The sequence below is a fragment of the Monodelphis domestica genome, chromosome 3 (assembly GCF_027887165.1).
Source record: "Monodelphis domestica isolate mMonDom1 chromosome 3, mMonDom1.pri, whole genome shotgun sequence".
In the NCBI taxonomy this organism is placed as follows: domain Eukaryota; kingdom Metazoa; phylum Chordata; class Mammalia; order Didelphimorphia; family Didelphidae; genus Monodelphis; species Monodelphis domestica.
This window is the reverse complement of record NC_077229.1, coordinates 125784452-125800664: the sequence shown is the minus strand read 5'-3', so window position 1 is coordinate 125800664 and position 16213 is coordinate 125784452. Positions and strand designations below refer to the sequence as shown.

At 37.0% G+C, this 16213-nt stretch overlaps 1 protein-coding gene across 7 annotated transcripts in view; it reads left to right on the top strand.

Moving 5' to 3' along the window:
- The window catches only part of EFR3A (EFR3 homolog A), a 158049-nt gene that overhangs the window by 12695 nt on the left and 129141 nt on the right, over positions 1-16213 (top strand). For 4 of the 7 annotated variants that reach the window (XR_008917500.1, XM_056823077.1, XM_056823076.1 and 1 more), the window contains exon 2: positions 1644-1784. The exons of the other annotated variants lie outside the window; for them this stretch is intronic. Coding sequence is in view for 3 of the 4 variants with exons in the window: in XM_056823077.1 (XP_056679055.1) it covers positions 1644-1784 (141 nt within the window). In the remaining variant the exon portion in view is untranslated. The remainder of the gene's footprint in view (positions 1-1643; positions 1785-16213) is intronic. 7 annotated transcript variants of the gene reach the window in all.

The following is a 16213-nucleotide window of genomic DNA, read 5'->3' as shown; positions in this document are numbered from 1 at the left end:
AATAGAAACAAAACTATTAATCCTACTGAAGAAGTAGTCAGGTATCATGATAAATTTTGAAAAATAAAAAGTGTCTTTTTCTTCTGTACTTCTGAAATATCATTAGCATTGTTGTATGTAGTTAACTCTTTGGTGTTTGGCTGTTTTGTTTGTTTTAAAAGTGGCAGAAAATGATGTTTCTCCAGTGAGTCATTCTGTTGAGTATGATGGAAATTTATTAAAGGATTGTTATATAATATTGATTTTTTTCTCAAAAGAAATGTTTTATTCACCTTTTTTATTGATTTATAGGAGCTTTTCTTAACTAAACTATAAATGAACAAAATCAATAACTTCTGTTTTAGTATATATCATGTTCACTTTTAATAAAGCATAAATTAAATTTTTATTCATATTTTTGTTTCTAAATATATCCCTTCCCTGTCTCCTGCCTAGTGCTCCATTCTTAGTAATAAAAGTTGAAAAAGAAAAAAAGAGAAAAAAGGAAAGACCAACACTGTATCAGCAATGTCTTCCCATAATCATTGCCACCTACCTCTGTAAAGAGGAGAAAAGGATATTATTTTCTCACCTTACTTTGGGATTGAGTTTGTTCATTTTAGGGACCCTATTTAGTTTTATTTATTTTTGTTTATACTGTTGTGAACAGTGATAATTCCCTGGTTTTCTTTACTTGCTCTATATCAGTTTATAGAGATATATGAAATTAGCCTTTTGAATATGGTTTATCATAGCTACATATTTTTAGTGTAAATACTCAGTAATTTGGAGTGACCTTGTTTTTTAATTTGATTTGTAAATATACTTTTTCAAGATCACTGGGCCTTTGAGATCATGTTATTCCAACCAGAACATAAATAAAATTATTCTATACCTGTGCTGGCGAACATATGGCACGTAAGCTGTTGCTGCCAGAGTTCATTACTAGAAAGCCAGAGGGATTTGGGGCAAGGCTGCTCCCTTCCCCTCTTCCACACACCTGAGGACATTTCTCACATCACCTGCCCCTCTGTCCAGCAGCCCAGTGGGAATACTTCCCCTTTTCCTGTCTCTGGGGTAAGGTAGGGGGCACCCAGTGGGGTGGGGGCAGGGCATGGCATGGCACTCAAGTCTAAAAGAGCATTATTGTTCTATATTATCCTGAATTAAGTGATCAATTCAGCTTTTCTCAAAATCTTCTGATAGGGAACTCATTAAGGCAATCCATTCATTTTCACATGGTACCAATTATTTTTTTTTCCCTTAAATTAGGCTGAAAAATATCTCTGCAACTTCTACCCATTGTTCCTAATGCTACTATCTGGGCCTAACAAGAACTAGCCATCCCTTTGCCAGGGGGCAGACTTGCCTAGGTTTAAAACTAGTCATTATGGTTCCTCTAAGTCTTTTATTCTCCTAGCCAAATATTAAAGTGTAACCAGTTCTTATTTAATCTGTAGTCTCTTTACTGTCCTCTATTCAATGACCAATGTGGTTTTCTGATCATATCTCTACTCTCCAAAACTTGAGTGATTCTTTATCACTTCTGAGATCATATGTAAAATGCTCTCACATTTGTCATTTAAATACTTCATGATCTAGTCCCCTCCCTGCCTTTATAGTCTTTTTAAACCTTACATCCTACCACTTACTCTTCTGTCTAGTGACACGACCTCCTTGCTGTTACCTGAACAAGACACTCCATCTCTTGGCCCCAAGCATTTTCTCTGGCTGTCCCCCATGCCTGGAATGCTCTTCTTCCTCATTTCCGCCTCCTGGATTCCCTGGCTTCTTTCAAGTCCCAGGTAAAATCCCACTTCAGGAAGCCTATCCTAATCTCAATACTAGTGCTGTTCCTCTGTTAATTATTTCCTTTTTATCTTACAGATTGCTTGTTTTTATACATTTGTTTGTATGTTGTCTCCCTTACATTATGAACTCTTTGATGGCAGGGATTGTATTTGCCATTCTTTGTGTGTCCCCATTACTTAGCACTGTGCCTTGTATATACTAGGTTCTTAATGAATATTTATTGACTGACTTGTCATAGAGCTTATAACCAATAAAATTTTCAGGTTTTGTTAAAACACCCTATTATCTAGCTTTGCCTGCCCTTCATTTTGCTTGCGAAGCTGATTTCTCAGTTCTGCATTTAAGATTTTATATTGATCTTTCAAAAATTTATTAGCTTGAGTTAGTTGACATTTTTGAATCCTTGATTTTGTCCACTGTGTTGACTACGTCTTTACATTTTTATAATCTTCACATTTGATAATTTATACCAACTATGTTTAAAAAATTAGCACATCATGAGAAGCCTCTGCTAAAAATCTCCCATAAATCCAAATTAGCATTGAATTATTATTGACTGCTGTTTGTGGTTAATAGCTGTAAATTCATACTTGAACTAACATACATTGCTTTCTAAAATGGTAAAAGTATTGGACATTCAGCATGCAAAATATAAAGTTTTATATATAAAATATAAAAAAAAATAAAGTAAATTTATTCCAAAAATTTTCAATCTAACTTTTGACCAAAAAAACACTTGTGACGCCTTGAGACATATAAGTGTATAATTTGCGTTATATTTTTACAAATTATTAGAATTTTCCAAAGTTGTTTTACCTTTATAAATAAATCCTGGTTCTATCCACTTTACTTTCCAGCAATTCATACAAATCTCAGATTCTTGTGAAACTATTTCTTATCATTTCTTACAGCACAGTACCATTTACCATAACTTGTTCAGCCCATGGAATATTTCTATTTCTTTTTCAGAAATAAGGAATAGGAGAATATATTGTATGACCAGTCTTTGACAGGTATTTTTTTTTTGCCAACTATAGGTTTTTAAGTATGGTATAAAGAAACTAGTTTATTACACAAATCTTTTAGTAATACGTTGTTCCAGTAAAGTATAAGTTCCTGGAAGATTTGTTTTTGTATTTTCAGCATTTAGCACATAGTAAGTATTTAATACATGCTTTTTTAAGAATTCATATATTATTATTATACGATTTAAGTGATCATTTAAACAAACAAAAAATAGAGATTAGGAATTTGATTAAGTATCAGAATTGTGTGTGATGCCTAGAATCATTTATTGGTGTAACATTTGAGAATTTCAGAATTGTAATGGACCTTAGACCTAATCTATTATAACCCATATTGGAATGAAAATATCTTTTACAATATCTAAGGTGATTAGCTAGTGATAAAAGACCTCCAATGATGATAAGCTGACCACCTCCCAAGATTGCATATTCTACCTTTGAATATAGCCATAATATATTTGTTTCTTACGTATATGTCCCATCCCCCTAATTGCATATATGCCAAGGTTCTGTCTTTTTTTATTCCATATTTTTTAAAACCAAACTAAACAAGCATTTCCATATACAAAGAAATAGAAGGTAGTACTCCAGTGAAATTACAAATGTATATGTGTTGAGCAAATTTTTCTTCATATTTGTATAATAATAAAGCTTCCCGAGGTGAGAGAAACTTTAAGGTAGGAAGATAGAGGAAGGATAGAAGGTTTGGATACCATGAAGGGGGGGTGGCGGAGCCAAATTAGAGATATGAGGTGGCAGGAATGAGTCAGAAATGCAGGCCTTATTAACTGTCAATGAGCCACAGCAAAACTCCAATCAGTGGACTACTCAAAAGGTTTGTACCTGTCCAGTGATCCAAACTTAATACCACACAGGTCGGAGAGATGATAGAGAAAAGAAAGTGCCTGGCCGAAGGCCAGGCCCCAGGTGAGAGAGATAGAGAAGGAACGGAATTAAAGATGGAGCTTGGCCAGGCCAAGCTCCAGCAAGGATAGACATCAGTGGGAGCTGAGATCCAAGAGGAAGAGAGAGGGCGGAGATTGCTGTGGCTGCTTTTAATGTCTTTGATATGCAAATATACACGATACATAGGGATGATTATCATTGGTTAATGACAAGGTATAGGTGTGGTTTCTCTTAGCCAGGTGAGCACAAAGAAACCTGTTTTCCCGCCTAATCTGGGGGAAGCTGGGGTCAACGGTCAGAGGCTTTCCTAGCCATGCTCAAGACTGAGCATGCTCTCTTCTAAGACAATCTGTACATACTAACTGTTTCCCTTGCCCATAGCTAGGGGTGGACTGCTACAAATAAGTTCCACCAACTAGTGTCCTGTTCCTCCTGTAAAAATTAAAATTAAATCTCAATAATAAAAATGTTATATTGTAGGAGATTTATTAGTGATTTTTAGAAATAAAGGAATAAAAAGGTAACAAGTAAAAAGACCATGTGCCCATGGCTGTTCAACCTGTTGAAAATCCCACTCACCACCATGGAGCCAAAACGCCAAAGAGCCCCAAGAGGACAGCTCACTCGCTAATATCCTCTGTCTACAAGAAGTACATAACAACAGGAAGTCAGTGGACTCCTGGGAAATATAGTTCTTTTTTTAGGGCAACAAATTTTTAATTACACATTTCCCCCTGAGATCTGGTGGAAGACTGGTCTCTCCAATGGATCTTATAAACATAATCAACTTTTAAATTATAATAATTGGGGGGATAAAAGGGAAAAGAGCAAACCCATGATTGCTAGGCTCATTGACAAGCAGTCCCCTTTGGCATAAGAGTACATATACAAAACAAATGCATTCAACCCCACACTGTTCAAATCACCACATCCCAAAGTTCACTCTGGATTTTCTGGTGCAGTGTGTTGTCTGTGGAGGCATCTTCATGGTGCCCTCTCCAAACAGCTCACTTTCTGAATTTGGAGAGGTAACATGTTTCTTATCCTAAAATTGCTCCCCAAAAGAATTTAAACTTTGCAATTAATAATAATAATAATGCATACCCCCCTGAAGAGGATGTTGAAAAACACAGGGATCACTTAGGAATACATGGCTGAGTTATGAGGTATATGAATCGATTGGCAAGAAAAATAAAAAACATCAAAAAATCCAAGTAAAAGAGAAAAAATAACGTGTATAAAATATAAAATATCAAAGTCTTATGTGTAAAATTTCTAAGTAAAGAAAAATAAACCTATAATAGGTCCTTGAATCAGGGCCCAATTAAAATGATTTAAGCAATTGTGCATTTACACATTCAGTAGCCAGGACAATAGAAAGTTTGCCACACTATGAAAGACAGAAAAGATTTATGGGAGCCAGGTAGGAGCCAATTTGAGACACTTGGTAGAATGTGGGACAAGGAAGACCTGCCTTTGACATATGTCAAAACAGTTGCAACCTCGAACCCCAAACAAGTTCAAGGCTTCTTGTCTTGACTCAAAATTTCAATAATCCCTTTGGGATTGCTTGGTCTCTTTGACCTTGTGCTTCATCGGCACTATGCAGTTTAGCTTTGTGCTTCTTTGGCACTGTGCAATGCCTCTTTTTGTATTTCCTTCTCCTGGAATCAGACAAAAATCATTAAGCAAAGTCCCATAATTTTTTAAACGACCAGTGGCATAATTTTTATAGTCTAAAGCTTTTGGGGTATTAGTACAAATGTATTTTAAACTTATTTCACTGCAAAATCAAAAAAGTTAAAAGAAAATCTCAATACTGGTGGCAGGTGCTTCAAATACAAAAAGGAGAGAAAAAATGAAATTCAAACACTATATTGCACATGCAAGCAAAAACAATAATAAAAAATTTTAAATAAAAAAATATATAGCTTACAATCATTGGAATACTGTGTTACCTAAGGAAAGGTAGAATACAAAGATTTCTCACCAAAAATGAGATCCATTTTCTCTTCAAATTTGGCCATGATCCACTCTGTTTGAATGCAAATGATTTTCACAAAGTAACAGTTTTTTTAAAAAATAAAGATCAGTAGTACACCATATAATGCACATTCAAGAAATATCAACATCTCCAAAATTATAATAGCCCATTTAATTACAATAGCAAACAAACACACTATCATTAGGATTCACATGAGTCTGTTATATGACATTTAAAAAACAAACCTTAGAAACTAATGGATACTTGTGTAATGGGTAAAATTATGGATGAGACTGAATGTAATAATTTACAAAATCCTAATGAAAAAAACCAAGTCAGCTGGAAATTTTATGTTGTTTTAATTGATAGTGGAGGAGATTAAGGAGAAGGAAGAAGGAAAGGAGTAGGTTTTCTCCCCCCACCCTACCACCTGCCTGACTGGTACCTAGTGGGGAGATTAGGAGATAAGGTTTTAGAGTATGAAGGAAGAAAGAATCAGCCTGACCTCCAAAGGGGCTCAGCTAAGATGCCTGAACCTGAAATTAGCTCCAGGGCCAAAACTCACCACTGAACTCAGACAATAGCCACCACCATGCCAAGATGTCAGAACGCCTAGCATGCTACCAACCAGAGTCGTCTCTCCGGGGGAAAAGGAAGAGGCAGGAAGTGACGTGCCTTATATAGACAGTTTTACATCACTTTCCTGCATCTCATTTGTACCAAAGATGACTTAGCTTGACTTAGGACAGCCCATAGGTCTGTACTTTTTTTTTTTTTCAAATGTCTGTTGAAGGCCATTTCCTCAGATAATTAAATCTTGAGTTTGATGCAGACCTTCCTAATCTTGTTAAACCAAGAAGGGTGGAGAATGTAGAGTTTCTGAGATCTGATTCGGTTATTCCAAGTATCTGTTATTGATCAGGAAATAGATAAATAAGATCTTCTGAAGAATGGTCTGATTAGGGTGGAATAGTTTTAAAATTCACACTTGTCACAAGTTTTTTAGGTGTAGCAATCTTTCGACCTTGGATGAGATATTTTTATTTTAATCTATTACTGCCATCATTGCAAAAATGTGGCAGAGGAGTCTAGAAAAAAACCAAACCTCTGTACAGTTGATGTTGGGTCTAAAAAACGTTACCAAGAATCTAGATCATTCTGGTGGAAAGGTAGAATAAGGTGAAGAGTTACAAATGGGAGATGCTCCCTCTTGGGAGCCATCCAGGGGTACCATGCCCTGAGAACAACTTTCCAGCTCCTTTGGTATGAGACTGTTATGTCCCATCCATTCACATTTTTACAAATGTGGAGGTGGGGATTATAATTGCACTTCACTTTGGCTACTAAATGGACCCTTACCTGTTGTTACAAATAACTCAGAGTCAGGCAAAATGATCAGTCAGAGTTGTTGAAAGAAAAAAAGAATCTAAAAATCATAAAATCATGTCTGAAGACCCCTTAAAATCAATTTGAGATATTTAGCTAATTAAATTTTCCAAAAGTTGTTATACAGTTGTAACCAGTTTTGATGAAGTCCATTCATCATCTATGTGACAATGAACAAAGCCAAAATAGAAGAAAAAGCTGTTTTGGGGCTTTACAAGATTTTGTTCAGTATAGTTATAGGGGAAAGGTAACAGAATTTATCTAATAGTTAAAACACAGTAGATTAAAATGATTCGGTGTAAGAGAAAATATTGAATACATTAATATATTAACTTAAAACAACAATATTAAATCTTAAAATAATCAGCAAAATACAATAAAATACAAAGACTTTCATAAAATAGTGGAGTCTGAAAGGCTTAAAATTTTCACCTCCAGTCTCTTTAAAGTTCCTTTCTCTATCCGTTCAGATTTCTTTTATCAGAACTGTGGTATTTGCCATAGCGAGGGAGAACATAGGGTTCAGGAATCTCAAACTGAACGAATCTTAGAGACTGGGCAGGCCCAAATGGCAAAGGGTTGTAAGGGAGAAGATGAATTGCTCCCCAGAATCTCAGGCAAGATAATTGAAAGAACCAGAGCACTCATGAATAGTAGAATCAAAACACATCCTAAAACTGGAAGCAGTTTGAAATAGACATGGTACTGATCTTTCATAGAATGTGCCATGCTTGCAATTTACTTCCTATTTGGAAGAGTAACTTCTTCCCTTCCCCCCTGAGGTAAAATGTTAGGGAACAGTTTGTTTCCCCAGCCACATGGAGAGGGAGTTAGAAGGCTAATCATTGCCTAAGGAAAATATACCCTAGGTTTTTACCATTGCCCAGAGAGAGGCTCTGAGTTTGTGAGTTCCGAAGACACAGTGGCAGCTACCAGCAGTCTGGGACTGGGCTGGGGCTGGGCCTGGGGCCAGAGCAGGAGCAGGAGGAGGAGTGATCGGAATCAAGAAGATCAGGAGCTGATGGCTGGGATAACACAGGAGGCTGGATTGCCAGCAGTAGTATGAGCTTGAGCAAGAAGCAGGCCTCTGGGATTTAGCAGCTGGAGTGAGAGGAATCAGGAGCAGTAATGCCAGAGGCAGCATAGAGGAACTGAGGGACATCAGCTCAAGCAGATGGGCTAGAGAAGCGGTGTATCTCTTCTTTGCCAAGAGTCCCCTGGCTAAAAATAGCCAGAACGTTAGGGAGAGAACTAGGCAAAAAGTAGGGAAAGAAAAAGGCAGCAGCTCCAAAGCGAGTTTGGAGTTATCTTGGAGTTTGCGAGGGTGGGTGGGGTGGGCGAAAAGCCTTGGCAGGAAAAACCTAGTACCTTCATGGTTGCCATAAATGTAAAAATTAAAATTAAATCTCAGTAATGAAAATGTTATATTTTAGTAGATTTATTAGTGATCATTAGAAGTAAAGAAATAAAAAGGTAACAAAAAGACCACGTGCCCATGGCTATTCAACCTGTTGAAAATCCCATTCACCACCATCAAGCCAAAATGCCAAAGAGCCCTAAGAGGACCTCCCACTCGCTAATATCCTCTGTCTACAGGAAGTAAATAACAACAGGAAGTCAGTGGACTCTAGGGAAATAGAGTTTTTTCCTAGGGTCGCAGATTTTCAATTATATACTCCCTATCCTCTCTGCATCACAAAAGATATCCTCCACCTTTCTGGAGGTAACATTGGCAGTTTATTCTACCAGGATTAATTCTGTGTCTGTGTATATTGTTGTCTTGGTTCTACTCATTTTGCTGTTCATTATGTCATGTAGTTTTTTCCCAAGTTTTTAAAAAATCAGTCTTCATCATTTCTTAATCTAAGGTTCTGTCTGAAGTTTTCCTCTCTTCTGTGATCTCATCATTTCTCAAGAATTCAATTATCACTATTCAACTTGCCATTGTACATTTCCATTTGAATGTCACAGGCACCTCAAGCTCAGTATGTTCAGAACAGAACTCTTTACTACCCCCAAACAATCCCTCTTCCTAAGTTCTTGGTTTCTGTTGAAGTTACCACTATTCTTCCAGTCACTTAAGGTTTTGCAGCCAGGGGTGACCCATCATTCTCTAATTTTCACTGACCCTTAATCCCCATATATAATCATTTGCCATATCTTGCCTGTTCAACCTTTTCAATTAGCATGGTCACTGTCCTATCCTAGTTCAGATCTTCATTACTTCATATTATTGTAATATAGCTTATTTGTCTCATGTTTCACCTCCCCTTCAAACTGTCTTCCATAATCTGCCAAAGCAATCTTCCTAAAGTATAAGTCTGACCATGTCACTCTCCTACTTGATATGTCCAGGGGCTTCCTATTGCTTTTAGAATAAAAAGCCACACTCTTCTGATCAGCATTTAAAGCCTTCTACAATCTGACTACTGACCTACCTTTTCATACTGATTATACATGACTTCCCATTGCAAACTCTCTTATTCAGCCACTCTATCCTCCTCCTTTCCTCCCTCCCTCCTTTCTGTCCTCCCTCCTTCTGAATTAGTATCAATTTTGAGGCAGAAGAGGGGCAAGAGTTAGGCAGTTGGAGTTAAGTGACTTGCCCAAGGTCACATAGCTAGGAAGTGGCTGATGCCAGATTTGACCCCAGGTGCTTATGATTCTAGGCTCTATCCATTTGCTACCTACCTATCCCAAACTAACCTACTTTCACACATGGTATTCTGTCTCCATGCTTTTTTGTTGTCTCCTATACCTTTAATGCTTTCATTCATCTGCTTAGATTCCTTAGACTCCTTCAAAACACAGTTCAATCAGCAGTTCCTAAATGAAGCCTTTTCTGATCCCTGTGGATGCTGGTATTTTTCCATGATTTCTTCACCTGTAAAATGGAGATAATAATTGTATCTGTTATTTAGGATGATTGTGGGGATCAAATGGGAATACTTCATGTAAAGTGCTTTGCATACATCAGAACACTATATTATTATCTCTTATTATTTTCTTTAATCTTGATTTCAGATCATATTTCTTTAGCTATCTCTAAACTGACTAGGTTTGTTTTTTTTTTCCCCAGTCTGGTCAGTACTTATAGCTTTGGTACTGTTTCCATCTTTTCTTTGACATCCAACCTTTTCTTTAAAAGAAAAATTAAAAAGAAAACAATCTACCCTCTTCTCTTTATATATCTTGCTTATTCCTCTAGTCTTTCTAGCAAAGCCAATATGTGCTGAAATTTGAGTCTCTTTTAACAATGTGAGATTGCCTTCTCACAACACAAGTGGTTTTTGTGTGCAGCCTAGAAAAGTTATGAGAAGACATTATTTGTTTAACAGTATTTGAGTGCTTATGGCCCTATGCTTGGCACTTTAGGTAATCATACAAAAATTAAAAAGACAGTTTTAGTACTCATGGAGTTTACTTTTTTGTTTGCTAAACCACAGATAAAAGTGTTGGGGAAATTTTAGCATGCATGACTAACCTTTTCATAAAATTTAATTTGCATAATTAATCTCTTGATATAATTGAATAAAAAGCATATTCTGATTTCTGTAATAGATGTAAACAAGTGCTATCTACAATTAAAAGGGGACATTTCATATTTCCCAGCATATTTAAGAATATAAAGGGAAATTGGACCATTAAAGTCAGTAGGTTATAACATTTTTTATCCTACTGATAGTAATTTTTTACTTAAAATTAATAAAATATTTGGTGAATATCATTAGTTTATTTTCTGCTTATGATTCCACTGGGTATCACATGTGTTCTTGATTCAAACCCATTTCCATGTTGTTGGTATTTGCATTAGAGTGTTTATTTAGAGTTTCTCCTCAGTCATATCCCTCCACCCCTGTAGTCAAGCAGTTGCTTTTCCTCGGTGTTTTTACTCCCACAGTTTATCCTCTGCTTGTGGATAGTGTTTTTTAGATCCCTGCAGATTGTTCAGGGACATTGCATTGACCCTAATGGAGAAGTCCATTACCTTTGTATCACAGTGTATCAGTCTCTGTGTATAATGATTTCCTGGTTCTGCTCCTTTCGCTCTGCCTCACTTCCTGGAGGTTGTTCCAGACTCCATGGAATTCCTCCACTTTATTATTCCTTTTAGCACAATAGTATTCTATCACCAACATATACCACAATTTGTTCAGTCATTCCCCAATTGAAGGGCATCCCCTCATTTTCCAATTTTTGGCCACCACAAAGAGTGCATCTGTGAATATTCTTGTACAAGTCTTTTAAGGATTTTCTTTGTTCTTTTTTTTGAAAAATCATTTCTTTCTATTAGAGTATTTTTTTCCATGGTTACATGATTCATTCATGTTCTTTACCTTGTTTCCTCCCTAATCTCTCCCGTAGCCAACAAGTAATTCCACTGGATTTTACATGGATCATTAATCAAGACCTATTTCCATATTATTAATATTTGTAATAGAATATCATTTAGAGTCTACAACCCCAGTTATGTCCGCATCGAACCGTGTGATCAAGAAAATGCTTTTCTTCTGTGTTTCTACTCCCACAGTTCTTTCTCTGTGTGTATATAGCATTCTTTCTCATAAGTCCCTCAGAATTGTCCTGAATCATTGCATTGCTGCTAGTAGAGAAGTCTGTTACACTTGACTATGCCACAGTGTATCCATCTCTGTGTACAATGTTCTCCTGGTTCTTCTCCTTTCACTCTGCATCAGTTCCTGGAGGTCATTCCAGTTCACATGGAATTCCTCCAGTTCATTATTCCTTTTAGTATAATAGTATTTCATCACCAACAGTTACCACAATTTGTTCAACCATTTCCCAATTGAAGGGCATCCCCTCATTTTCCAATTTTTTGCCACCACAAAGAGCATGGTTATAAATATTTTTGTATGTCTTTTTTCCTCATTATCTCTTTGGGATATAAACCTAGCAGTGGTATGGCTGGATAAAATGGTAGGCAGTTTTTTAAAGCCCTTTGGGCATAGTTCCAAATAACCATCCAGAATGATTAGATCAATTTACAACTCCAAGAGCAATGCATTAGTGTCCGAATTTTGCCATATCCCCACCAGCATTATTACTTTCCTTTGCTGTCATGTTGGCCAATCGGCTAGGTGTGAGGTGGTATCTCAAGAGTTGTTTTGTTTTTCATTTCTCTAATTATAAGAGATTTAGAACACGTTCATGTGCTTATTGATAGTTTTGAGTTCTTTATGTGAAACTTGCCTATTCATGTCCCTTGCCCTTTTATCAGTTGGATAATGGAGTGATCTTTTTGTACAATTTATTTAGCACCTTAGACTTTTGTCAGAGGTTTTTGTTATAAAGATTTTCCCCAATTTATTGCTCCCTTCTTCTAATTTTGATTGCATTGGTTTTGTTTGGACAAAACCATTTTAATTTAATGTAATCAAAATTATTCATTTTATATTTTGTAATATTTTCTCTCTTGCTTGGTCTTAAATTCTTTCCTTTCCCATAAATCTGACAGGTATATATTCTATGTTCACCTAATTTACTTAGAGTCTCCTTCTTTATATTTAAGTCATTTACCTATTCTGAATTTATCTTGGTGTATCCTTTTTTTTAATTAACTACTTTTGTTTATGTTAGACTCTCATTTTTTGGTTCATAACTTGTATTCATGACTGTATTCCTCATGCAATCAGATTTTCTGAGGTATCCATCCTAGACTCTTCTCTCTAGAAGCTCTCTGCCACTGAGTTGTAGGGCTTTCCCTATGGATTCCTCTTCCTTTGTGCCTCACTTCTAGAACAGTGGCAATTTTTGCAGATATCAAAGAGGACACTGCCCCAAAGTAGGGTTCATCCCCAACCAAGTCCCTGATTATGCAGCCCACCACTGATCTATACCCTTCCCAATTACTATTTTTTCCCACATTTGTTTCAGTCTTCTCCCTGGGTCCATGCTCTCTCACTACCCCATGTTAGTTACCCTTAGCAGTTTAAACTCTACTCTCTCCAACAATATATGATGAATAGACTTTTTAAATACCAGATCCTCTAGGCTATACCTGATTTAAGGCCCCGTTTCCTTTAATAATATCTCTTCATGTAAGAAGTGAATTAATATTTCTACCCAGATAAATATTTTATAAAGTTTATTAGAAAGGGTAGACAATTATTCCTCTAAGTAAACTGACCACGTGTAGCCTGGCCTGCCAGTCCCTTCCTCTTTTCCCTTCCCCTGCCTGCTCTGCTCTCAAGTCCATTCCAAGCAAGAAGCCGGAAGCCCTGTCAGGACCTCCTCCTCCACTCTTTATTATACCGCACATACATGGATGCAAAATCTGGCACAAGACAGGTCAAGCTACTCAGGAGGGGGATGGAACAAACTTCCTTGACACATTTACCCATCAGAACATTCATCAGTAGAACTCCCTCTCACAATCAAAGTAAGATTTCTTTTCCTTTCCTCATCTTTTCAATTCTTCCTCCCTTTTCCTCTTCTATCCTCTAAGGCTTTTTTTTTTTTTCTGAGACCACAGAGGTTGCTAGCCTTTAATTGGATCTTGGCTTATCAAATACTACTCTTTGCTATTCTCCTTTTCTTCCTCCCCTAACTTTTAATATATCTCTACTGTGGTCCCATCAAAAAACTATTGATTGTGGTGGTCTTCAACTTGTAGTCAGAGCATCACTACATGCATTCTCTCTCACACTCATATACTCTCTGCCTCATTTTTATGTCCTGTTCTACTTCCCTCAATTCCTCTGTTCTTTGGCTCCATTCATTTGGAGTTTTGCACTTTTGGTGCTATAGAGTTGGTCACTTCAGGTCTATCTATTTGCTGGTGCTATAGGATTATCTGCCCTCGAATTGGCTCTGTTGGGTGACTACCTTCATTTCTGATGGAGAAGTGAAACTGTGCTGGTGGAGCAGGATTGTGGCCCCCTGCTTACTTTTGTATATGAGGAGTTATGACTGTTTGGCTGTCAGTCTCAGGAAGAGCAAATTTCCAGAGCCTGGATCTGGGGTCATCAAAGGGACTGGAAAGAGGGTAGTAGGGGAGAAGGATGTAGAAGTGGGTGAGTTTTGTGGTAAGCTGGTGTTGTGGTGTCCTTGAGTTTGCTACGGCTGGTGGTACTTTGGAAGGTGACAGTAGGGGTGCTGAGTGAGCTCAGAGTCAGTTTCAGTTTACAGGTTTTTCATTTGAGGGACTGGAGTTGTTTTTTCCTCTTTTTTTGAATCATGATGTCCTAGAATTGTGTTGGTGAATCTATGGCACTTGTTCTGGAGGGGCCTGCTCCTCTCCACACACACCTAAAGAAATTTCTCACATGTTTGTGTCCCTCTTTCCTCCCCCTCCCCCCCCAGCAGCCCCATGGGAGTGCTTCCTTCTCCTGTCTGGGGTAAGGGGGTGGCTCATGAGACGTGAGGATGCAGTTTGGGCACTCTGTCTCCAAAAGGTTCACCATTACTGTTCTGGTCCATGGAGATACCTGAATTTATTTTATCATTAGTGTATAATTTCTGTTAGAGATGTGTAGATTAAATATCTAATTCTCCATCTTGTTGCTTATGCTACCCAAGAATTCTAGTATAGCTTAATTTGAAGACACTATCATTCTCCTCCTTACCATGTTAATAGTTTGCTAATGTATCAACAAATATGAAATTGTGTGATAGGTTTTTACCAGACCAACAGTGTACTTGTGAAGTGCTTGTGAAGGTTTCCATGATCATTTCAGACCACTGGTTATCATCCTCCTCTGAGGATGAAGAGTGTGAAGGAAATTTACTTTTCTGGGATTGCACATGACCTTAGTTCCTGCCAAACATTTGACCTGAAAGCCAGAATGTGGTGAGAGAAATAATTGGGCAAATTAGGTCACTTGAGCCTACCTCCGTGTGTGTGAGTTTGCATCACCTATGCCACCGTGGGTAATGGCATGGTAACAAATGCATTTGATCTAGAGATGATTCTGAAATTGACCTGGGTATAAAGGGAAGAAATAAAAGAGATGTTCCAGGAAGTACTTGGGCTCTATCCCAGGTAATGGCGCTGGGGAGCTGCTGGTGTGGCCAGGCTGAGACCACCCACGTGGCTAGCTAGAATAGTCTTTTCTTTCTATCTCGCTACCTTTTCCTAGCCAAGTAATTCTAATAAACTTTATAAAATTCTAAGGACCTGTGTCTTTTAAATTTAACTCTTACAAAAGTTATTACCTTTTCTATTCATCTGTCATTGATTTCTTTATTCATTTTAAAAGCTTGATCTTTAGCAACTCTAACTCACATTTTATGTACTTTTACAATTAAGCATTTTATATTTTCAATGACCTTGCAATATGAGTGCAAATAGTATTCCATTTTCCATTTCTAGTTTCTTTGAGGAAACTAAAGCTTAAAGAAGTGAAGTGACTTGCCCAAGGTTATAGTTGATGTCAAACATTTATTAAGCACTTATGGTGTGCCAAGTGCATTATGTGACAAGAACTAAGAACAGAACATGAAGGTCAGGGGATTGTCTTTGTACCTTCCATATGTAAAGTATACTTTACATATAATAAGCCTTTAATAAATGTTGGTTGATTGAGTGATGCAACAAATGAGTTCTCAAATTAAATATCCAAATATGGAGACCCCATTTTATAAACATAAGAGATAACCAAAAGATATATAATTACTAGATTATTTACTCTAAAGGAGGGGTAGGGTAGGATCACAGTCTAGTTGAGGAAGATACTTTAAGAATGAGTATTCCATGTTTCTCTCAAAAGCAGTCCTTTAATAAAATGGGCATTAGCAGACCTAATGTACAGGAGTCAACATTAAGTTATCTGGTCTTTGGGGAGATTATGCTTAATTAGTCTCAAAGATTGCCTTCTCAACTCTTAATCTTTGAAGTTAAATATAATACCCAACTTCCCTTGATTATTCAGTAGTAACAAACTAAAAAAATATATTTCTGTCACTTTAAATATCCTACTTTTCCACATATTTTTTAAATGAAGTTTGTGGGCCAAGTTGTAGAAAGATCTGTAACACTTCTACTGCTTATGAAAACCAAATGCAATATTCTCTGATGTGAGCACTGGAGAAGAGCTACTTTGCATGATTTTGAGTGCTATGGGAAAGAAGGATGATAGTAGATAATGGAGTAGTATAATTT